This window comes from Mobula hypostoma, chromosome 5 (assembly GCF_963921235.1).
Source record: "Mobula hypostoma chromosome 5, sMobHyp1.1, whole genome shotgun sequence".
NCBI classification, from domain to species: domain Eukaryota; kingdom Metazoa; phylum Chordata; class Chondrichthyes; order Myliobatiformes; family Myliobatidae; genus Mobula; species Mobula hypostoma.
The window spans coordinates 125,257,765-125,283,351 of record NC_086101.1 but is presented as its reverse complement, the minus strand read 5'-3'; the positions used below and the strand labels follow the sequence as shown (position 1 = coordinate 125,283,351).

The 25,587-nt window shown below is 40.3% G+C and overlaps 1 protein-coding gene across 1 annotated transcript in view; it reads right to left on the bottom strand.

Annotated features, from left to right (window-relative positions):
* dnah6 (dynein, axonemal, heavy chain 6) overlaps positions 1-19,012 on the bottom strand; it is a 402,938-nt gene extending 383,926 nt beyond the window's left edge. The window contains exons 1-4 of the mRNA XM_063047640.1: positions 18,955-19,012; positions 12,603-12,851; positions 1,811-1,996; positions 84-334 (exon numbers count right to left, since the gene is read on the bottom strand). Of these exons, the coding sequence (XP_062903710.1) occupies positions 84-334; positions 1,811-1,996; positions 12,603-12,845 (680 nt within the window). The 5' untranslated portion in view covers positions 12,846-12,851; positions 18,955-19,012. The remainder of the gene's footprint in view (positions 1-83; positions 335-1,810; positions 1,997-12,602; positions 12,852-18,954) is intronic.
* Between the last annotated feature and the right edge of the window lie 6,575 nt (positions 19,013-25,587).

Genomic DNA, 25,587 nt, shown 5'->3' with positions numbered 1-25,587 from the left:
GAAAGGTGATATCAAAAATTAGCATTTGACAGATTAGTCATTTTAAGTAAAACATTAACCATGCCAAAAATTAAAGACTGTACCTCAAATTATAAAAATCATATTTAATTGAGTTTTTGGGAGCATTATAGTTCATGTATAAAAATCCCAGATGCTTATTTTTTCGAATAATGGAAACAATTTTTAATGGATCTTGAATTTTCTCCTTGATGACATCTTCTGCTGTCATATATGTCAGTTCTGGTGGTGAAATCATTCTCATGCATGAACTTGTTCTACACAGAGCAAGTGAAGGTGATGGTGGGGTTGGCAGTTTACATATGTTCATATCAATCTGAATAACATAAACAATTGGTTTAAAATTAAAATAGCACCATTCAATAACAAACAGAATATAACAGCAACTATCTCCTTTGACTTTCTAGAAATCTTGTATTAAAGGTATAGTTTTGAGAATAAAAGAAATTCCCTATAACTTAATAAATATTTCTAAGAGTTTCACTAAAAGATGCCTCTGCAAAAAAAATGAAGTATTAATACGTGTTGAGACAAGCTCATATTATGTGCAGTTCATGCCTTGCCTTCCAAAGAAATTGATTCAGAGGATTGAATTCAGTTGTACTGGACCGTTGAGCACTCTTCACAGACAAAATTAATTTCCCCTGTCAAACTTTCTGAGACTTTTTATTTATAAGTAAACTTCCTGTCAGTTGCTTTTAACATTATTTTTCCTTCACATTTGAATTGTAGTCTGTACAATTTGCCAGGGTTATATTCCTGTAATTTTTATAATTCACAACCAGGAATTTCAGTCTGCTCCACAATGAGAATTCTCTTCCTCTTTAGTTTGCAGTATTTTAAATTGTTCTATTGTAATGCATGGATGCAAAAAGGTTACATTTATATGGTTACATTTGGTTATGTCTACAAACACTGACACACACATTCAAGAGCGATACAGCACATAGGCTCTTTGGACAACTGAGTTCCTGCCAACTATCAAGCGCCCATTTACACTAATTTTGCTCTGTTCCTAGTTGGCCAAAAATGTCGACTGTTCACTCCTTTCCACTGATGCTGCCTGACTTGTTGAGTTCCTCCAGCATTTTGAGTGTGTTGCTTGGATTTCCAGCATCTCCAGATTTTCTTATGTTTGTTGCTCTGTTCTTATTTTTATTCTCTCCACATTTCCATCAATTTCTCCCAGCTGCTATTAATTTAAAGAGGCCAATTAATGTACCACATATATATAATTTTTCAAAAATATTCTTATTAATTTATTATGGAATGAATTTATCTTATCTCTTATATTTTTAATAACAAAACATATTTCAATTTTCTTGCTTTCATCATCCAGGGATTAATTTCTTACATATTCTGAAGAAAAGGAATATCTATGAAAAGAGCAGGAAAGCGTATTTCTGAAGGCCCATAAATTGTTTAATAAAATATAATTACTTTTCTTAAATCAGCTTCAAGTTACAAGTAGATGCTCAGCAGTGCAAAGGAATAAACTATGGATTGCAGTTAACTGAGTACTGATCTACCACGGTAAGCTTTGCAAAGTTGGTAAGTGTGAAATGTAGACTTTATTTTTCCAAAGGTATGGCCCAAAATTGGAAGGGGTTGTAATATATGTGTGATCTTAAGCAGCAATGGGAGAAAAATCATATAACTGCCTTTCTGCTTTATAAGAGAAGGTCATTTGTATACTTATTAGTGGAGATATTAAGGCAAAGTACATGAAAAGGAGCTTAAATGACAATTAAAAATAGAATGAAAGTGTATACTTGTACAAATTTGATCAAACCTGTTTCTTTGGCACGTCAGGTTGGAGTTCTGGCAGCCGTTGGAAAGGTTTGACTGAATCGATGGTAGGTAGTGAACCTTTTGTTAGAGCACTTGGTGGTCGCCATCCTTCTTTTATTAACTGCTCTCTATTTTTTGCATAGATGTATTCTGGTTGACTGTGATCTTGAAAGTTCTTCAATATAGGCTGCAATTACACAATCGTTGTGTTAGAATAATTTTCTTTAATGTAAGTTCATTTGCACAGATTTAATAATGAAACAGTGACATTACATAGTCGCCACTGAGATCAATAGCTTCAATCATACAGTATATATCAATGGACGAATACCATTTGTTTATTAACTGCCAAAATTCTGTTCTTATTTCTACCAAGCAACATGTTAATAATTAGCCATTTTAATCTTGTTCCCATTCCACAATTGATATGTCTCTTCTCAGTCTGCTCCACTGCTAGGATGAGGCCAAGGACAAATGCCAAGTCAGAATAAAATGCCGCTGGCGAACAATGCGACCAAGGGCAATATCCTCCAGACAGTTCACAAAAATACTTTTATTTCTCTCAAATGTGGTTCTACTACTGTTGGAGTCTGTGATCTACTGTTCAGCATCTGTGATCTATAGTCCCTATAAAAAGTACTGAACCCCCCTCAGGAAGTTTTCTTGTTTTATACTTTTATAGCATTGAATCATAGTGGATTTAATTTGTCTTTTTTGACATTGATCAACAGAAGAATACTGTGGTGTCAAAGTGAAAGCAGGTCTCTACAAAGGGATCTAAATTAATTGCAAATACAAAACACAAAATAATTAATTGCATAAGTATTTACCCCCTTTAATATGACACACCAAATCATCACTGGTGCAGCTAATTGGTTTTAGAAGTCATATACATTATTTAGTTAAATGGAGATCACCTGTGTGCAGTCAGGGTGTTTCAATTGATTGTAGTAAAAATACACCTGTATGTGGAAGGTCTAACCGCTGGTGAATCAGTATTTTGCAAAAACTGCATCATGAAGACAAAAGAACACTCCAATTGACTCTGTGAAAAGGTTATTGAAAAGTACAAGTCAGGAGATGGATACAAGAAAATTTACAAGTCACTGAATATCCCCTGGAGTATAGTTAAGTCAACCATCAAGAAATGGAAAGAATAGGGCACAGCTAGAAATCTGCCTATAGCAGGCTGTCCTTAAAAACTGAGTGACTGTGCAAGAAGGGAACTAGTGACAGAGGCCACTAAGAGACCTATGACAACTCTGCATCTTCAGTGGCTGAGATGGGAGAGAATGCACATACAATAACTGCTACCCGGGTGCTTCACTAATTGCTGCTTTATGGGAGAATGGCAAAGAAAAAGCCCACTGTTGGGGAAAAAAAAACACATGAAATCTTGGCTAGAATTGGCCAGAAGGCATGTGGGAGACTCTGAAGTCAGCTGGAAGAAGGTTTTATGGTCTGATGAAACCAAAATTGAGCTTTTTGGCCATCAGACAAAACTTGTACATCATCAAAAACACACCATCCCTACTGTGAAGCAAGTGGCTGTATCAGGCAGTGGGGATGCTTCACTGCAGCAGGCCCTGGAAAGCTTGTGAAGGTAGAGGGTAAAATGAATGCAGCAAAATACAGGGAAATCCTGCAGGAAAACCTGATGCAGTCTGCAAGAGAACTGTGACTTGGGAGAAGATTTGTATCCAGCAAGACAATGACCCCAGGCATAAAGCCAATGCTACACAGGAATGCTTTAAAAACAACCAAGTTAATGTCCTGGAGTAGCCAAGTCAGAGTCTAGACTTCAATCCAATTGAGAATTTGTAGCTGGACTTGAAAAGGACTGTTCATTCACAATCCCTATGCAATCTGACAGAGCTTGAGCAGTTTTGTAAAGAAGAGTGGGGAAAAGTTGTGTACAGACTCAATGCTGTAATTGCTGCCAAAGGTGGTTCTACTAAATACTGACTTGAAGGGATGAGTAATTACACAATTAATGATTTTGTTTTAATAATTATAATAAATTTAGATGAATTTGTAGAAATTTGTTTTCACTTTGACACAAGAATATTTTATGTTGATCAGTGTCAAAAAAGCCAGATTAAATCCACTGTATTCAATAAAACATGAAAACTTCCAAGGGGGTGAATACTTTGTACAGAGATTGTATATTTTGGTAGTGTGTTTCTGGGCTGATTGAGCGATCTGGTGTTTTGTTTTCTCAGAGTTCTGTGAGGCTTAGAGTGAAGCATGAGGCCTCGAGGCCAAGCAGCCTGGAAATGAGGTGCAAGCCCATGATTGTCTCCATTTCTCACTGATTAAAGCACAGAGGAAAATTGAAATAATTGAGGTAAGCGCAGAAGACAAGTGAGTTCAGTGCTGTCTACCAGCCTCTCGCTCACTACTCCCAGAGGAAGGTGTCTGCGTATGATGGTCTCTCTCGTTCACTCGCTGCTCCTGAAGGAAGATCCCTGCAAATGAATGAGCTCTCTCTCCCTCTGTGCTGTCAGAGAATGGCACCACAGCATAACTTAATCAATGTGGTCTGTGGATTGTACTCTGTAATTCATGTTATGATGTGTTTCTGTTTTCTGGTCACTCCTTTTTCTTTTGTTACTATTTCAGGCAATTTTTGAATCGGGGCAGTCTGCAAAATAACGAATGTTGAACTGAATAGGCCTGGACTCTCTACTTTCCTGCTTTATATTGTGTTTTTCGCTGCTTTTTTTTTTGTTGTTGTTTGTGTGATTTTTTTTGGCGCACGGGGGAGGCAGTTTATGCTTTTCTTTGCACATCTTTCATGGTCTTTCTTTGCTTCGTGACTGTGGAGAAGAAGAATCTCGGCTGTATGCTGCATACATACTTTGACAATAAATACACTTTGATAGCACTTCATATTCTGTCTACAATTCAAGGTCAAGAGCATCAAGTTCTCCAACTTCAGGTAAATTGCATCATCTATGTTCCTTTTCTCTCCCCTCCTATTCTATCCGTTTCTTCTGGCTTTCACCACAGCTTTCATAACCCTGTTACTTTCCTTCCACCACCTATTCAACCACCCACAATCTCCTGCCACAGGTTCCCATCCTCCACCGTTCTCATCTCCATCATTTGAATGCATGCTATATCTTTCCCTCCTGTCAGATTCAATAATCTCCAACCCTTTGTCACCTCTACTATCACCTCCTAGCTTCTGTTGCTTATTCCCACTTTCCCTTTCTCCATAGCTCTTACTCCACCCCTTCCATCCACCTTTTATTCTGTCTGGCTATTTCCCCTTAATATTTCAGAGCAAATAAAGGGTTAATGTTAACTGTCCATTTCCTTCCACAGATGCTGCCTGGCCTAGCAACTTCACACAACACCCTTTTTTTTTGTTCCAGTTTGTAGAAACTGCAGTTGCTTGTGTTTCCAATGTATTAATTATAATTCCTTTACAACAAGAATCTGGATTTCTGCTCTGTCACTGATCTTACATTTACAATATTCACTGCTTGTTTATAAACAATGCAATTTAATGAAATTAACTTTTCAAGATTAGTGTGACATTTGCACTGCTTTGGAAAACCATTTTGTAATGTTAGGCGTTTCCATGTGTTATTACTTCAAGATTTTTAATTGCTATAGAAAATTGGAATGAAGGATGGTCATTTGGGTCTGTTTTGCTCCTCAGTACAATCAATTGTCCTTTGCCCTATTGAAAATTTTCAGTTATTGCCCCATATCCCAGTATGTTTTTTTGTGTCTGTGTATCTAATTTAAATACAGTATATTCAATGACTTTATCTTCACTCTTCTGTAGCAGAGAATTCCATAGGTACATAACCTTCTGAGTGAAGAACTCTTTTTTCATCTTAGTCCTAAATGTTTTGCCTTGTAATCTGAGATTGTGGCCTCCTCATTCTATAACACCCAGCCACAGGAAACCTCTTTCCCAATCCAGTCTATTTACAGATTTGTGCATATTTCAATGAGATCTTCTTTCATCTTTCTAAACACTAGTGAATCTCCTAGAAGGGCTAAAAGGATGCATTAAATCACTTTGGCAGAGAATATCACAGAGAATCCAAAGATATTTTAAGTATATTTAGAGGAAAAAGTGTAAGAGGGAGAGAATTGGGCTCCTCAAAGACCAAAGTGGAGATCTTTAAGTGGAACCACCGGAAATGGGCAAGGTCCTCAAAGATTATTTCTCTTCTATTTTTGCCACAGAGAAAGACACGAAGACTTCAGATATTGAGATAGTTAATGGGGGAAACTTGGGGATAGTCAGCATTAAAGCAGCAAAAGTACTGATTGTCTTAGAATATACGAAAGTAGATAAATCTCCAAGGCCTAATCAGGTTTATTCAGAACACTGTGGAAAGCTAGAGAAGAAATGGAAGGAGGTCTGCTGAGATATATGCATCCCTGTTAGCAATAGGTGAAGTACCAGAAGACCGGAAAATGGCTAATTTTGTGCCTTTATTTAAGAAATGCTGCAAAGAAAAATTTGAGATCTTTAAACCTAACTTTGCTGGTAGGCAAATTATATAGGAGATTTTGAGGGAAAAGGTACATAAGCATTTGGAACGACGGGTTGATTAGGGACAGTCAGCACAGCTTTGTCCATGAGAGATCATGTCTCGTGAAGTTAATTGAGTCTTTTGAAGAAGTAATCGAGAATTGCTGAGGGCAAGGTGGTAGACGTAGTCTATATGGACTTTAGTAAGGCCTTCGATAAGTTTCCATATGGTTCTCTGCTTTGGAACGTTAGATCAAATGGGATCCAGGAAGACCTAGGAAGCAGAGAATGATGATGGAAGGTTGTTTTTCAGACTGAAGGCCCATGACTAACAGTGATCCTCAGGTCTCGGTGTTAGACAACTTCTATTTGTCATCTATATCAATGATTTGGATGAGAATGTACAGGTGTGATTAGTAAGTTTGCAGTTGACACTCAAATAGAATATAGAACATTATAGCACAATACAGGTCCTTTGGCCCTTGATGTCGTGCCAAACTTTCAACATATTCCAAGATCAACCTAAACTTTCTTGGCCCTTTATTTTTCATGTGTTTATCTAAGAGTTTCTTAAATGCCCTTAATGTACCTGACTCTGCCATCACCCTTGGCCACATGTTCCAAGCACTCACCCATCCGTTATAATAAAACTTACCTCTGACATCCTCCCTATACTTCCTCCAATCACCATAAAATTATTTCCCCTCATATTAGACCTTTCCACTCTGTGGAAAAAGTCTTTGGCCATCAACTCTATCTATGCTTCTCATCGTTTTGTACACCTCTATCAAGTCACCTCTTATCCTTCTTCAGAGAGAAAATATCTAGCTCATTCAACCATGTTCTCCTAAGATATGCTCTCTAATCCAGGTAGCATACTGCTTAATCTTCTCTGCACACTTCCTAAAGCTTCCACATCCTTCCTATAATGAGGTGACCAGAGCTGAACACGTGTAGACTAACTAGGGTTTTATAAGAACTCAACGTTACTTCATGGCTCTTGAATTCAACCTCTGACTAATGAAGGTCAATGCACAAAACACCACCTTAACAATCCTGTTAACTTTGACGGCAATTTTGGGGGATCTATGGATGATGACCCCAAGATCCCTCTGTTCCTCAACACTGTTAAGAATCCTGCCATTACTCCTGCATTCAGCCTTCAAATTCAACCTTCCAAAGTGAATCACTTCAAAACTTTTCTGGGTTCAACTCCATCTGCCACTTCTCAGCCCAACTCTGCATCCTGTCAATGTCCTTTTGTAATCTATAACAACCTCTACACTATCCACAACTCTTGTTCTTCACGTATGTGTAGAATCCCTTGTGTGGGCACATGGCCAAGTGGTTATGGCGTTTGACTAGCGATCTGAAGGTCGTGAGTTCGAGCCCCAGCCGAGGCAGCCTGTTGTGTCCTCGAGCAAGGTACTTCATCACAGTGCTTTGCGACGACACTGGTGCCAAGCTGTATGGGTCCTAATGCCCTTCCCTTGGACAACAACGGTGCTGTGGAGAGGGGAGACTTGCAGCATAGGCAACTACTAGTCTTCCATACAACCTTGCCCAGGCCTGTGCCCTGGAGAGTGAAGACCTTCCAGGCACAGATCCATGGTCTTGCAAGACTAACGGATGCCTTTAAGAATTCCTTGGAGCTTTTCTTAATCTTACTCATCAAGGTCCCTTCCCACGTCCCCTTCTAGCTTTCCCAAGGCCATTCTTCAGCTCCTTCCTGGTTTGTAACCCTTGTCTAAACTTTAAGCATCTTTCTTCCTCTTGACTAGATGTTCCACATCTTGTCAACCATAGTTCCTTCAACCTATGATCCTTTCCCTGCCTCAATGGCACAGACTTATCCAGAACCTCATGCAAGTGCGACATTTCTGTTGTGTATTTCTTTGAGTAGATCTGTTTCCAATTTATGCTCTCAAGTTCATGCCTAATAGTATCATAATTCCCCTCTCCTCTATTAAATACTTTCCTATACCATCTGCAAACGTATCAACATCATTGATAGACATGGTAAAAAGAGTTTTTTCCATGTTGATCTTCATCACTCACGGCACTAAAAATAGAAGTTGACATGTTATGTTGTAGTTGTACAGGATGTAAGTGAGGCTGCATTAAGGAATACTGTGATCAGTTTCATTCTTCTATTAGAAAGGTGCCATTAGGCTAGAGAGAGTGCAGAGGAGATTTGTGAGGATGTTGCCAGGCTCAAGGAACTGATTTATGGAGAGAGGATGAACAATTTGAGACTGTTTTCATGAAAGCAAACGAGGGTGATTTTATAGAGGTGTATACAATTATGAGGTGCATAGTCTGAGTGAATGTGCACAATTTTTTTCCCAGAGCTGGAGAAAATCATGAATAGGAGATGTAGATTTAAGATGAGAAGGGGGAGATATTAGAGGAATGCAAATAGCAACATTGTCACCAAGAGTGACCAGTATATGGAATGAACTGTCAGAGGAAGTGGTTACAGCAAATATATTAACAACATTTAAAAGATATTAGGATAGGTGTATTGATAGGAAAAGTTTAGAGAGATATGGGCCAAATGTGGACATATGTAAATGTATAGTTTACATGTAAGTCTTAGTCAGCATTGATCATTTTGGCCAAAGGTCTTGTTTCTATGCTATACAACACTATAACTTTAATGACCATCTTAAAATGACTATTGTTCCATTCTAGGAGTCTGGTAAATCTTCATCTGTTCAATGACAAATATTCCTTTTTGGGTAAGAAGATCAAATACTCTGCACAATACTCCAAATATGGTCTTGTCAAAGCCATATATCATTTTTGGAAGACATCCTTGCATCTATATTCAAAACCTCTTGCAATGAAAGCCAATAAACCATACTTGCTTGACCTCCATATTTATATTCAGTAACTACTGCATATGGATACCCAAATCCCTCTATACAGAAGATTTTCCAGTCTATCATTGTTTAAATAATACTCTACATTTCTATTTTCCTAATTAAGTGGATAACTTCACATTATACCATGTTAGGGATTCTAAGACATGAGGCATCCTTCGGAAATTATGTGGATAGCAGGCATCAAAACAAATGAGAGCCAGTCTCTAAAACAAAACTGTTCAAATGTAAACTACAAAAGTAATCACTTGTAAAATTAAAATGACAGTTTTGTATGTAAATAGTAATGTTTGCGGAGCACAGGCTATTGACCAACAGCAAGAGGCTGCTCAAGAGATATGATTTTCAAACTGACATGATCATGAGACAGTTACATATGCATTTGCCAGATGTATATTAGTTGCCCTACATTAAACAAGCATCAGACTAAGTTATCTTGCATCAGTATGACTGAGATCAAGGAAGTTCCAGGCCAGGCATATTTTGTCACTTACCATATCAAACATGGTCATGGGCATATGCTCTGTACATCATTACTTTGGATACTTGTGTACCCAGGAACACAACAACAAAGACAAAACTATTGTAAACTAATTTTAACTTTGGTAAGATGAAGACAACCACCTGAGATTTACAGTACAAAGAACATGATACTCTTTCAATAACGAAAAACCTGAAAAGTAGATTTGAGGCCCATATATATTGTTTATTAAAATATGATGAACAGATATAGGAAATAATCAAACAATTCCAATGGAATATCATCCTATAAACCTTTAGAATTAGACTACAAGTACAAGTCATGCAATCAATACACAGAACGCTGTTTTGGCTGTACTAGGAGTAGAGTGCACAGTACTGGTCATCAAATTCTATGGAGTATACCTAAAGCATACTTGAACTCCAAAAGGTTAAATTAATAGTTTGCATAAACCAAAATGTTATGCCCTAGAATTAGATACTTAAGGTGTGATATGACAGAAGTTTTCAAGATATTAAGAGAGACTGATAGGGTAGATGGAAGCAACTCTACTTTTGCTGGTTCAGGAGTCCAATACTGGGACCAGAAATTAATGTTAATTATCCTGAAATGTTGACTCCCTTTCTGCCTCCATTGATGTCACCTGGCCTGCTAAACAATTTTCATGTGTTTTTAGTTTAAATTTCTAGAATCCACACTACTTTGTTTTGAAGTTAGGCCATAACATGTGGCAACTGATATTCAAATTCACTTAAAATCCATTTTAACATGGGTAAGATGAGGGCAGCCATTTGAGATTTGTTTCTTAAGGAATGTCTTAGTCACACTGTAAATACAAAGAAAGATTATAATTAAAAGAAGCCAAAAAGATTCATCAAACTGTTTCCTTGCTGAAGGACAAATACTCCCAAGAGTTTAGAAACATGACAGGTCATCTCAATTGAACTGCAAGAAAATTGCTCGCTACGAGTTAATAAATAAAGATTATTCTCATGGCTGGAAAGAACAGAGCAAAGTCACAGAAAAAGGAATTGAATATTTAGGACTGACTTAAAGGGGAAATTTCTTTATTTGAAGGGTTGTGAATTTGTACAATTCATTATTTTGAAGAATTATAAACAGACATCCCACTCTGCAGAAACTCATTTCAGGGAGGTAGCACCATCAATTCGCAGGAGACTCCAGGAACTTCCACGAGAGGTGGGATGTCTACAATAGAGTAGCTCCTTAGTAAATAGCCAGCTAGTTTAAATAACGTTAGCTATGCTAATGAACGAATGACACCTATTAAACTCACCTGAACATGTCTTTTACAGTCTTAACCCACCATGAGCAATAGAAAAGTCACTGTTGCAAATACTGCTGCGAGCAACACTGTCATTATTTTTGAACCCTATTAGGCAGGGGTACACTTTAGTGTAGTCTGGGGTGAAGTACGTTTTATATATTTTTTTTGGAACACTCTGCCATGGCACGCTCTCTCGCGCTCTCTCTCTCTCGCGTACTCGCACACTCTCTCACACTCTCTCTTGCGCGCGCTCTCTCTCTCTCGTTTGCTCTCAAAAAATTTGATTTATGAGATATGCAGGAGGCTTCCAGAACTTCCAAGAGAGTTGGAATGTCTGTATAAAAGTTCACAACCATTTAAGTAAAGGAATTCTTCTGATCTTAAAAACTTTTTCACACAGAGGGTTATGGTTCTGTGGAATGCTCTGCCTCAGAAGGCAGTGGAGGCCAATTCTCTGGATTCTTTCAAAAAAGGGTTAGATAGAGCTCTTAACGATAGCAGAGTGAAGGGATATGGGGAGAAGGCAGGAAAAGAGTACTGATTGTGGATGATCAGCCATGATCACAGTGAATGGTGGTGCTGGCTTGAAGGTCTGAATGGCCTACTCCTGCACTTATTGTCTATTGATCTCAGTCCTGAATATTTAATTCTTTATTCTCTGACTATAATTCTGAGTTCTGATATCCCCAGCTATAGAAATAATCTTCCCAAATGGCCTATTTATTTATGTTTTAATTGGTTTTGATGAAATTGTCCTTCATTCTTCTGTACTCAACAAAACATAGGCCCCGTCTGCTCTGCTCTCTCTCCCTTCCTAAGACAGATCCAGCAATCAGGGCTGGATCATATGTTGAATCAGCCTGTTATCTGATTATCAGCAGGCCAGGCCACATCAATGATGTTGGCTGATTACCTCATCACATTCTCTTTATAATACTTGAAACATAGAACAGTACAGCACAGGAACAGGCCCTTTGCCGCGCAATATTAGCACCAACAATTTTGTCAATCTAATCCCATCTTCCTGCACAATGGTTCACATCCATCTACTCCCTGCCAGTTCATGCGCTCGTATAAATGCCTCTTAAATATTTCTATCACATCTGCTTGTACCAATTATTATGGTGTCAACTTATATGCACCTGCCAGCTCAATGTAAAAGACTTGCATCACAAATCTCCTTTAAAGTTTATCCTTCTCATCTTAAGACCTTTAGTATTTGACATTTCCACCCCGGGATAAAGGTTCTGACTTGCTATTCTATCTATACCTCTCATGAGGTAATGTACTTCTATCAGATTGCCCCTCAGCTTCCATAAATTATCCTCGTTTGTCCAACCTCTCCTTATAGCTAATATACTCCAATTCAGGCAGCATCCTGGAGAACATCTTCTGCACCCTCTGCAAAGCCTCGACATCCTTCAAATAATATTATGGTCAGAATAGTGCACAATACTCCAAATATGGCCTAATCAAAGCTTCTTACTGCTGCAACATGTTACAGCATGTTTAAAATTATGTAGGTAAATCTTAAAAATAATTTAGATTTACATCAATGCTGTCATGTAATATGAATTAATTTACGTATGAGTAATAGCTTTTGCATTCATGAAACATACATAGTATATTCACACCTACCAATGGTTGCAATTTGACAGGCTGCTCTCTTGCAATTCTTTTTTCCTGTGCCTTTGTCTTCTGGCTAAACTTCAAAGCAAGAGGATTTGGACTCATCTGTTTAGGTGCTGTTGATATTAGTCTTTTTTGTAGCTGCGAAGGATCAATATCCGTATTGGGAGCAGTAAATTCATCCCCAAATCTTCTTCTTTTTCTTTTGAGATTTTGTGATAAACATGCAGATGTATTTGGAATATTTAACATTCTGAACTGTGAAAATAAGTTTGAAATATTGCAAGCAGTATCACAAAATTGTAAGGTTACTATGCTTCATTTCCTTTGTCAATGAAAATAAAAAGATTTTTTTAAAAGAGGTTTTGATTAAAATACACTAAATATTTTAATTTGTATTCAACATAATTAGGAATCTGATTTTCTCACACAGGTAACATCTTCTCTTGGAAGCAGAAACAGGCAGATGTAAAGCAATAAAACAACCACTGCATTTGTAATAGGTTCACATTGTGTACACATTAAAATTACAGTAATAAATTTAAGAAAACTAAAATACAACTGTAATGGATGTTTCCCAGCATGGCAATAACCTCCTGGATCTATTGTCATGATCATTTGATATGTGTAATTAGAAGTGGCAGATATTTTCAAATTGTTTTAATGGGTATTTGAATTTAAGGACTCCACTGTTGTTTGACAAGAATCAAAACACTTCCCAATGAAAAAGAAGCAATGTGTGGTTTATGGAATCATTGAAGTTCAGACCACCAAAAGTCAATAAAGACAATGATTACATATATCAAGATGCTCTTTATCGATTACAGCTCAGCATTTAATGCTATCATCCCCTCAAAACTAACCATTAAATTTCAAGACCTGGGCCTCAATACCCCCTTGTGCAGTTGTTGTATCCTGGATTTCCTCACTTGCAGACCCCAGTCAGTTCAGGTTGGCAAAAGCATCTCCTCCACAATCTCCATCAGCACAGGAACACCACAGGGATGTGCACTTAGCCCCCTGCTCTACTCGCTCTACACTTAGACTGTGTGGCTAAGTACAGCTCCAACACCATATACAAGTTTGCTGATGACAGCACTTGCGGACCATATCAAAGGTGGTGATGAATCAGTATATTGCAGGGAGATAGAAAATTTGACTGAGTGATGTAATAGCAACAACCTCTCCCTCAATGTGAATAAGACCAAGGAATTGATTGTAGACTTCAGGAGAGGGAAACCAGAGGTCTATGAGCCAGTACTCTTTCGAGGATCAGAGCTGGAGAGGGTCAGTAACTTTAAATGCCTGGATGTCATTATCTCAGAGGACTTGTCCTGGACCCATCATATAAACATAATCACAAAGGAAGCGTGACAGTGCCTCTACTTCCTCGGGAGTCTATGGAGATTCAGTATGTCATCAAAAACCTTAGCAAATTTCTGTAGATGTTTGGTGGAAAGTGTGTTGACTGGCTGCATCATGGCCTGGTATGGGAACATCAATGTCTTTGAGTGGAAAATCCTACAAGGGATAGTGGATTTGGCCTGGTACATCACAGGTAAAGCCATCCCAATCATTGAGCACATCGGCATGAAACACTGCCATAGAAAAGCAGCATCCATTATCAAAGACCCTCACCACCCAGGCTATGTTCTTTTCTCATGCTGCCATCAGGTAGAAGGTACAAGTGCCTCAGGACTCGCGCCACCAGCTTCAAGACCAGTTACTACCCATCAACCACCAGGCTCCTGAACAAAAGGGGATAACTACACTCATTCTATTTCTGGTGTTCCCACAACTGATGGTCTTACTTTAAGGGCTCTTTATCTTGTCATTTCATGGCCTTTCATTCCATGTTATTTCATACTCGTTATTTATTGATATTTACTTATATTTGCATTTGCACAGTTTGTTGTTCATTGATCCTGTTTACAGTTACTGTTCTATAGATTTGCTAAGCATGCCCACAGGAAAAAGAATCTCAGAATTGTATGTGGTGGCATGTATGTACTCTGATAATACATTTTACTTTGAACTTCTGAAGTTTGATTAGATCAGATTTTTAGTTTTCTATGATGAACATTTCAGTTCTATTGAATGAAAAAAGTTTTAGAAAAATATGAGGAAATTTCAAACTGCCAACAGCAAGATGGGAAATAGCATGAATATTTTCAAGACTGTACTGGATGAGGAAAACCATTACAATCCATAGCAGCAATAATGGGAACAGTGGGATATCCCATTCAATCCTATCCACACTACCACCTATTCAGTCATTAATTTATACTTGCTAATCTTTGCTAGTTTACGGATAAGCAATGCCTCAGGACTTAAAACCCTCATTCCTATTTTCAAATCACCCTTTCTCTTTCACTGCCTTAAAACTACAATCCTCAAATATATCTACACTCTTCCAATTCTAGTCCCTTGGTCATTACCCATTCTAATGATTCCACAATTGGTGGTCATTACAATGCCATTTCTTAACAAAACTTCCATATTGAATGCAAGGTGTTGCCTTTGAGAGGATGCAGTTGTACATTGCAGGAGCTTGGAAAATCCGCAGCTATACATTAGCTACTTAACTATAATTAACTACTTCTCTATGTGACTGAGATCATTAGCTGCTTACGTTAGGCACCCCTGCCTACTGATTTTCAGTCATGGCAGGGTACTTTTTCCTCATTGATAGTGTAATAAAGCATGGTCCGTATGATGTTGACTATGCTCAGCTAAAACTCAAAAGAATTATACCTCAGCATGATGCTGTTGTTTGGTAATTTCATCCTGGTTATTATTATTTCCATCTGTGTGTTTTCTTTAGTATTGCAGACTTTATATCATACATTATAGGTCAACAATAATGGAAATATGCATATGGAAATACAAAATCTAGAAGGGAAAATGCTCTGATTCAATTAAGCCAGAATTAAAGAATCTGACCTATTAACTTTTCTCCCAAACTTTGCTCTTTATATTTGTGGCACATTTTAACACTCTTTAAGATTCTTCTAGAGGGCAAAATCTTTTTTGGTGACTTTTTCATGTGTACAGGACATACATGGTGCAGGTAAGCAGAATTTGGTAGGAACATTGCTTTTACAAAAATGTGGAAGGGATTTTAAAAGAAGAGAATTAAAACTATAGTGACTGGCAGTAACAAAGAAAAACAAACAAATACACCTCCACCCCCCCCCCACCAGGAAGGCCTCAAATCTCTCCATTTCTTTCAGTAGCACATGGTCTAGAGCATAGATTAAAACAGATGTCATGATATGAAAGTTTATGTTCTTAGTGAAGAAAATAATAGAAAGGAAATCATTCAATGGAAGACTAAGATTAGGAATGGCCTGGTTAATTGTGAATTGTAATCTCAGGAATTAAGTTTTGGGAGCAGAGAATAATTTCATCATTTCAGAGAATAGTTGCATCAACAATTAATTATAGAAAATTTATATTTATCTTATCTGCAGACTAGTCAATGAGTTTGATAAGAGGTAGGTTTAAGTTAGAAAGGACATAATTTGTCACTCAGTCTGTGATGGTGTGGAAGGTAACAGTTTAATGCTGGTGAAAAAGTTTATATTTGACCTCTGTAAGATTGAGGTCAGTTGGTCAGATGAAAATAGCATCACCCTTTTTGGCAAGTTTAACAAGACGCACAGTCAATATTTCAGAAACAGCTTCTTCCTCTCCACCATCAGATCTCTGAATGAACAATGAGTCCATGAAGACTCCCTCAATATCTTTTCCCTCTCTTTTTGCACTACTTATTTATTTATATATATCTACTGTAATTTATAGTTTTATTACTATGTTTTTGCAATGTACTGTTGCCACAAAACAACAAATTTCACGACATATGCTGGTGACATTAAACCTGATTCTGATTCTAATAATCTGAAGGACCCCTGGAATCTCAGAGGAATTTAGGGCTGATGGAGATCATAGAGATAAAGGGGGAGAAAAGGAGTTGTTGGAAAAGGATGAGAGGTTTAACAATCAGCTGCTGTTTAAAGAAGCAGCATTTAAGGCTTCAGCTCCTCCCCTTTCTTATTTTTACTACCGATGTCCAGTCCTATACACCTCCACCACCACCCCTCCACCAGGAAGGCCTCAAAGCTCTCAATTTCTTTCTGGATACCAGACCCAACCAGTTCCCCTCCACTGCCATTCTCCTCCGCCTAACAGAACTTGTCCTCACTCCAAATAATTTCTCCTTCAGCTCCTCCCACTTCCTTCAAACAAAAGGGGTAGCCATGGGCATTCACATGGATCCCAGCTATGCCTGCCTTATGTTGGCTACGTGGAACAATCTAGGTTCCAAGTCTATACTGGTGACTGTCCCGCACTTTTCCTACGCTATATTGGCGACTACATTGGTGGTACTTCCTTCACCCATGCTGAACTTGTTGACTTCATTCACTTTGCCTTCAACTTCCACCCTGCCGTCAAATTTACCTGGTCCATTTCCAACACCTCCCTCCCCTATCTCGATTTCACTGTCTCTAGCTCCACATATCCACTGATGTCTATTATAAACCCACTGACTCTCACAGCTACCTGGACTATACCTTGTTCCACCGTTATTTGTAAAAATACCACCCCATGTTTTCTCAATTTTTCCGTCTCTGCCGCATCTGCTCTCAGGATGAGGCTTTTCATTCTAGAACGAAGGAGATGTCCTTTTTCAAAGAAAGGGACTTCCCTTCCTCCACCATCAACGCTGCCCTCAGCCACATCTCTTCCAATTTACGTACATCTGCTCTTACCCCATCCTCCCGCCATCCTACCAGGATAGGGTTCCTCTTGTCCTCACCTACTACCCCACCAGCCTCTGCATCCAGGGCATAATTCTCCGAAACTTACGCCACCTCCAACAGGATCCCACTACTAAACATCTCCCCCACCCCCACGCTCTCCACAAGGATCACTCCCTACACGGCTCCCTTGTCTATTCGTTCCTCCCCACTGATCTCCCTCCTGGTACTTACTCTTGCAAGTTGAACAAGTGCTACACCTGCCCCTACACCTCTTCCCTCACTACCATTTAGGGCCCTAAATAGTCCTTCCAGGTGAAGCGATACTTCACCTGTGAGTCTGTTGGGGTCATATACTGTGTCCGGTTCGTCCTCCTGTATATCAGTGAGACCCTGCGTAGATTGGGAGACTGTTTCAACGAACACCTACACTCCAACCGCCAGAAAAAGTGGGATCTTCTACTGGCCACCCATTTTAATTCCACTTCCCATTCCCATTCCAAAATGTCAATCCATGGCCTCCTCTGTGATGAGGTCACACTTAGGTTAGAGGAATAACACCTTATATTCCTTTTGGGTAGCCTCCAACCTGATGGCATGAACATTGTTTTCTCTAAATTCCGGTTATACGCTCCTCCCCCTTCTTCACCATTTGCCATCCGCTTTCCCCTCTCTCACCCGATCTCCCTGCCCACCCATCTCATCCCTCTGGGGCTCCTCCCCCATTTTCTTTCTTCCATGGCCTTCTGTCTCTTCACCAATCAACTTCCCAGCTCTTTACTTCATCCTTCCCGGTTTCACCTATCACATTGTGCTTCTTTCTCCCCTCCCCCCACCTTTAAAATCTACTCCTCAGTTTTTTTTCTCCAGCCTTGCCAAAGGGTTTCGGCTCGAAGCGTCGACTGTACTCTGAGTTCCTCCAGCAGGCGCAATTAAGGCCAGAAGGTACAAGGGTAGTGCTTGAACAGAGGCTGGTGCAAGTTAAAATATGCACAGCAAAATTTTGATAGACCGCGTGTTCTTTCAAAAGCAATAGGGGATGGCTGGGAATACTTTGGATATCAAGTCTGTAAGTTTGAATACTTTGGATATCAAGTCTGTAAGTAAGAATGGCATACGATAGCATTAATGGAAGAGAATTTCAACAGGACAGGATATGGGTAAAACAAACGGGGGAGTCTAGCAATGACAGGAGATGTAAAGGTGTCCTTCATGACACCATAGGCACCTGCCCAGCAGTCATTTTTGGAGTCATACCCAAATAAACAGGCCATTAGGTCTACCGTGTGTCCAACCTAACCATGAACCACCCATCTATATTAATCCCATAATTTAGGCCTTGATCCGTAGTTCTTTTGGCGATTCAAATGCTTCCCTAATACTTAAAGTGGACAGAATGTGGCCATACCGGAGCTGCTACCAGCCCCTGTTATCTGCGTACGGAAAGACCAGGCAGTAGCTAGCGAACGGTCTCCCGGCGGGTGTGTTTTAGTGTCCCAGCCGGCGCTGGGTTTCCGTCAGCGACAATAGAATGAAGCAGCTAACCCCTGGACCACGTCAACCTCCTGCCTGTGCTGTTTACCCATGCTTGCTTGCCTTACCGAAGTCCGGCTCCCGGAGCCCACGACCGGCTCCCAATCTTTCCCGGCTCCGATTTGTTTTCTGTCGCTAGGCGACGGGGTACACTGGCAGGCACGCCGGCTCCCACAAAGCAGCGCGCCAGTGGGAGGCGGGGCTGAGAGCGGCGTGTGCGAGGGGACTTTCGTCAGGTGGGTTAGAGTCTGGGCGCCGTCAACTCTGTCTCGGTGGCGAGTCGGATAGCGGACGATGGGAGTCTGAAATAAGTTAGCATCCATTTTAGTCGGATATGGGGGCGAATTTATTCTCTGGGGATGCAGAGTCTTTGGCACTATTTTGCCGCGTAAGATTGTGGAGACTCCGTCTTAATAGAGGTGCACAATATTATTAGTCGCAGGAATGTGATGTGCAGCGCAGTTAAGAAGCAAGGGACAGTGATTTTAACTTCAGTGGTATCGAGTACAGAGGGGAGATGAGAAAAATATTTTCACCCAGAGGATGATAGGGATCTTTTCCATCCCTTCACCCAGTGAACTCACTGCCTGAAAGGAATGGAGAGACAGGTACCTTCATCGTAATTCAGATGTACGCTTAAATAATTATCAGGTGCAGGACTGTGTACCCGGTGCTGGAGATTCACGAGGTTATGGAGCTCTTTGTCGAGTGACACAGACGCGCTTCAAGGTATCTTGTATCATATATTTTGATTCTAAGAAGACTATAACAATTATCTTAAGAAGCTCAAGCAATACACACAAAATGCTGGAGGAACTCAGCAGGCCAAGCAGCATCTATGGAAAAAAGCACAGTAGACGTTTCGGGCCGAGACCCTTGGCAGGACTAGAGAAAAAAAAGAGTAGATTTAAACGTTGGGAAGGGGAGAGAGAAACACAAGGTGATAGGTGAAACCGGGGGTGGGGGGATGGAGTGAAGTACTGGGAAGTTGATTGGTGAAACAGATACAAGGCTGGAGAAGGGGGAATCTAATGGGAGAGAACAGAAGGTCATGGAAGAAGGAAAAGGTGGGAGGAGGAGCTCCAGAGGGAGGCAATGGCCAGGCAAGGAGATCAGTTGAGAAAGGGAAAAGGGGATGGGGAATGGTGAGGGAAGAGTGGTTCTGGTAACTGGAAGTTTGAGAAATTATGTCTGACGAATCTTAGAATTTTTTTGAGGATGTAACTAGTAGAGTGGATAGGGGAGAACCAGTGGATGTGGTATATTTGGATTTTCAAAAGGCTTTTGACAAGGTCCCGCGCAGGAGATTAGTGTGCAAACTTAAAAGCACACGGTATTGGGGGTATGGTATTGATGTGGATAGAGAATTGGTTGGCAGACAGGAAGCAAAGAGTGGGAATAAACGGGACCTTTTCAGAATGGCAGGCAGTGACTAGTGGGGTACCGCAAGGCTCAGTGCAGTTTGTTTACAATATAAATGACTTAGACAAGGGAATTAAATGCAGCATCTCCAAGTTTGCAGATGACACAAAGCTGGGCGGCCACGTTAGCTGTGAGGAGGATGCTAAGAGGATGCAGGGTGACTTGGATAGGTTAGGTGAGTGGGCAAATTCATGGCAGATGCAATTTAAAGTGTATAAATGTGAGGTTATCCACTTTGGTGGCAAGAACAGGAAAACATTATTATCTGATATGGTGGCCGATTAGGAAAAGGGGAGGTGCAACAAGACCTGGCTGACATTGTACACCAGTCATTGAAAGTGGGCATGCTGGTACAGCAGGTGGTGAAAAAGGCGAATGGTATGTTGGCAAACATAGCAAGAGGATTCGAGTACAGGAGCAGGGAGGTTCTACTGCAGTTGTACAAGGCCTTGGTGAGACCACACCTGGAGTATTGTGTGCAGTTCTGAGGAAAGACATTCTTGCCATAGAGGGAGTACAAAGAAGGTTCACTAGATTGATTCCTGGGATGGCAGGACTTTCATAAGAAGAAATACTGGATCGACTGGGCTTATATTCACTGGAACTTAGAAGATTGAGAGGGGATCTTATTGAAACGTATAAAGTTCTAAAGGGATTGGACAGGCTAGATGCAGTAAGATTGTTCCCGATGTTGGGGAAGTCCAGAACAAGGGGTCACAGTTTAAGGATAAAGGGGAAGCCTTTTAGGACTGAGATGAGGAAAAACTTCACACAGAGAGTGGTGAATCTGTGGAATTCTCTTCCACAGGAAGCAGTCGAGGCCAGTTCATTGGCTACATTTAAGAGGGAGTTAGATATGGCCCTTGTGACTGAAGGGATCAGTGGGTATGGAGAGAAAGCATGTACAGGGTACTGAGTTGGATGATCAGCCATGATCATACTGAATGGCGGTGCAGGCTCGAAGGCTATGTTTCTATGCCATCAGGTTGGAGGCTACCCAGATAGAATATAAGGTGGTGTTCCTCCAACCTGAGTGTGGTCACATTGCGACAGTAGAGGAGGCCATGGATTGATGTATCGGATGGGAAGTGGAATTAAAATAGGTGGCCACTGGGGGATCCCGCTTCTTCTGGTGGATGGAGCGTAGGTGCTCGACAAAACAATCTCCCAATCTACGTTGGGTCTCATCAATATACAGGAGGCTGCATTGGGCACAGTATATGACCCAACAGACTAGCAGGTGAAGTGTCGCCTTACCTGGAAGGACTTTTTGAGGCCCTGAATGGTAGTGAGGGAAGAGGTACAGGGCTGGGTGTAGCATTTGTTCTGCTTGCAATGATGATTGCCGGGAGGAAGATCAGTGAAGAGGAATGAATGGACAAGGGTGTCATGTAGGGAGCGATCCCTGCAGAACGTGGGTTTGAGGGAAAGATGTGCTTGGTGGTGGGACCCCATTGAAGATGGTGGAAGTTCTGGAGAATTATGTGCTGGACGCGGAGGCTGGTGGGGTGGTAGGTGAGAACAAGAGGAACCCTATCCCTGGTTGGGTGGCGGGATGATGGGGTAAGAACACGTGTGAAATGGAAGAGATGTGGTTGAGGGCAGCGTTGATGGTGGGGGAAGGGAAGCCTCCTTCTTTGAAAAAGGTATGCATCTCCTTTGTTCTAGAATGAAAAGCCTCATCCTGAGAGCAGATGCTGTGGAGATGGAGGAATTGAGAGAAGAGGATGGCATTTTTACAAATAACAGCTATAGTCCAGGTAGCTGTGTGAGTCCAAGAGTTTATAATTGATATTAGTAGATGAGCTATCTCCAGAGTTAAAGGCAGTGAGATCGAGAAAAGGGGGGTAGGTGTTGGAAATGTACCAACTAAATTTGAGGGCAGGGTGGAAGTTAGAGGCAAAATTGATGAAGTTGACGAGCTCAGCCTGGACGCAGGAAGCAGCTCCAATTCAGTCATTGGGTGTAGCGTAGGAAAAGTGGGGGACAGACACCAATGTAGGCTTAGAAGATAGACTGTTCAATGTAACTGCTAAAAGTAAGGGCGTTGCTGGGACCCATGAGAGTGCCCATGGTTACACCCATTTGAAGGAAGTGGGAGGAGCCAAGAGAGAAATTATTAAGAGTGTGGACAAGTTCCTCTAGACAGAAGACAGTGGTTGTGGAGGGGAACTGCTTGGGTCTGGTGTTTAGAAAGAAACGGAGCTTTGAGGCCTTCCCGATAGGGGATGGTGGTGTAGAGGGACTGGAAATCCATAGTGAAAATAAGACAATGGGGGCCAGGGAACTTGAAATCATAAAAGATCCAGATCATTTGAAGTGTCATATGTGAAAAGGCTCAATGTCAAATTTTGTTTGCCAATGTATCTGTGTCACATACCCCCTGACGGGAAAAAAGAATCAGCAGAGATGGAAAACACTTTGGAGTCCAGTATTGCTATAAACTAATAATATTTATTAGTGACTATGCAATACAGTAATATAAATGTAGATAAATCAAACAGGTTAGCAATGATTTTACATATATATATATGTAAGTATATCAGTAAGTGTGGAAATATATGTATGAAAAATTAAGCTTTAAGTCTAGGGGTAAAAAGGTACAGTCTTACGATGATGAGTAAAGTTCAGTTCAGTTCGTGTTATTGAGTTGAGTAGTGATGGAGAGAGAGGGAGAGATTTGAGTCTTCAGGTGAGCTGACGCCATCGATCTTCTCGTTGTCCTTCGAAATCCTTTAAAAGTCACCCACTGTGACTTTAACAAAGGGGACCGGTTTTCTGTGGTGGAGCTATCACCCAAGCGAGGGTGGACACATGGACAACTCCCCACCAGTTAACTCCTTTTCTCTTTCCACTGTAAGAGCGACGGTTCAATCTGCCTGATCAATCCTCCAAAACCCACTTTTCCTGCTGTCACAACAATGCTCATTTGGTGTCCAAAAAATGTGTCTGAGGTCTATCATCTGACGACCTATTTTATCTTCCCCTGCTGAGCATCAACTGTCCTTCAAATAACTCCTCCTTCCTCTCTCTGTGTAAGAAAATCACAAGCGTGCCATGTCCTTAGAGAAAGTATCAACACGCTGCCGAAAAATCGTAACATCAATTGCCTATTAAATAACCGCTCTCGGTTACCATAGCAACTTGCAAGCTGCTTGGTGCCATCTCCAACTCCAACTCAGCAGAAATCCAGAAGTTACTTCCAGTGCCTTAAAGTGACAGTCCAACAGTTGGTTTTCGTCTCTCTTTCTCTCTCTCTGTCTCTCTTTTCAAAACAAGATATCGGTGGTAAATAACTCTGTCCCTCTCTTTTCCAAAGCACAGTTAATAGGGGTAAACAAGCATAGTTCATAGGGGTAATTCAGGATCCCGTCACAGCTGTCAAAACCAACTAGGCACTTGATCATGCTACACTAGGTGGTGTTGGCTAGAAACAATTAATCTACAAATCAGTGAATAGGAATGAGGCAAGGACAGTGGAAATAAACAAAGCAAATTTATTTATTCCTGCCATGTGGTTGCAGGAATGGAGGCAGCCATTTTGTGTGACTTTTCTTGCAGCTGCCATTTTGTGAACTTCAGTGAACTCGTTCTTGAGTTTAAAAAAAACAGCATGTCGTATAGCTTGCCACGTGGGCTGAGAATGGTCCTGCACTGCCCTGGGCGTACTGGTAAGCTGGTAAACACTGGCTGGACAGTGCTGGAAAAAACTGCCAATCAAAGGTGCTTGAGAGGTTCAGTATAGCAGATATTCTGCCCCTATTAATTAGCATTCTTATCTCTACTGGATTTAAGAAATCTCCTGTATTTGTCTAAATGAATGCAGTTTCATTAGTGATATGGAGCTAAGTTCCATATGGGGCAAGGCAGTCTGTTTGATTGGGACTCCGTGTACCAGACAAACAATTGTTTCCTCTACCAATAGTACACAGTAACTGTAGTGAACACAATCTACTAAATGCAAGATCGTTATTCACCTGGGTACTCTGACAACACCTCTAAATGTATATTCTCTGCCTCTAAGGAGGATAAGGTAAGGACAAGAACAAGAAATTCAAGGAAATGGCATCAGTTTCAGACTCCCTTCCATGATGCACACTGTCTTGAAAATATATTGCCATTTCTTCATTGTCAGTAGGTTTAAAGTCATTCCACAGTGCTTTGAGGTGGAACTCAAAGTAGCTACATGGAAAGAGCAGTGCAGGTATACAATAAAGTGCAATATCATAATGAGGCCAAAAGTCCAATTTACCATACTAGGGAATGATTTAATAGTCTTATAACAGCAAGAGAAACTATCTTCGAGACTGGCGGTACATGATTTGTCTTTTGTATGTTCCATCCAATGGAAGAGGGGAGAAAGAATATCCAGGGTGGCTAGTGTTTGTGATTTTGCTGGCTATTTTACTGAGGCAATATTGCACTGCAAAACAGAATAATACTTAAATACTAAAAGGACTCTGTGTATGCATAATCTCCCAAAACCAAAAACAGCTCACAGATATCGGAGAAATCAAAAGCCCTTGGATTTCAGATACAAGATGCCCAAATGATGATTTGGATCTACAGTTTCCAACATGCACAGCAACATCCACTGAACTGATAGGTAATATATAAAATAGATTTTATTAGTCTCCTCCAGGTTCTCTGGCTTCCTCCCACATTCCAAAGATGTACGGTTTGGATCGGTATGTAAATTGTGAGCTTTCTATGTTGCCATTGAAAGTGTAGCGACACTTCTGGGCTGCTCAGCACAACCTTCATTGATTTCATTTGACACAAACAATGCATTTTATTGTATGTTTTGATGTATATGTGACAAATAAAGTTAATCTTTAATTTTCATGGAATTTGCTCATCATTACATACTGAACATAATGTACTTCAAATATCTATACTAGTTGCACTGGGGTTATTCCAATGGAGAAAATTCTGTTTCCACCAGAGAGAAACTTATGTTAGTTATTCTTTGGTTAATTCATTTTTTTGGTCCATTGGTCAATTGAAGGAGCCAAGTGTTGAGAGAGAAGAATCTATCAATTTCTCTTGAACCATTTGGCAATATGGAAAAACAGATGCATCTGTTGATGCACCCAACAGTTTTCATCCCAGGAGAAAATAGGTAAGAAATGTGCAACTGACCCAGAAAAATAGGGTTTTGCAGAAGTGTTATCCAGTCTGTTTTTACTTAGGATTTCTTTTGAACCATACTTTACTTACCTCCAGATGTGTTCAGGAAGTATTTTGTTTCCCATCTATTAATCTTCTGCACCCCTCCC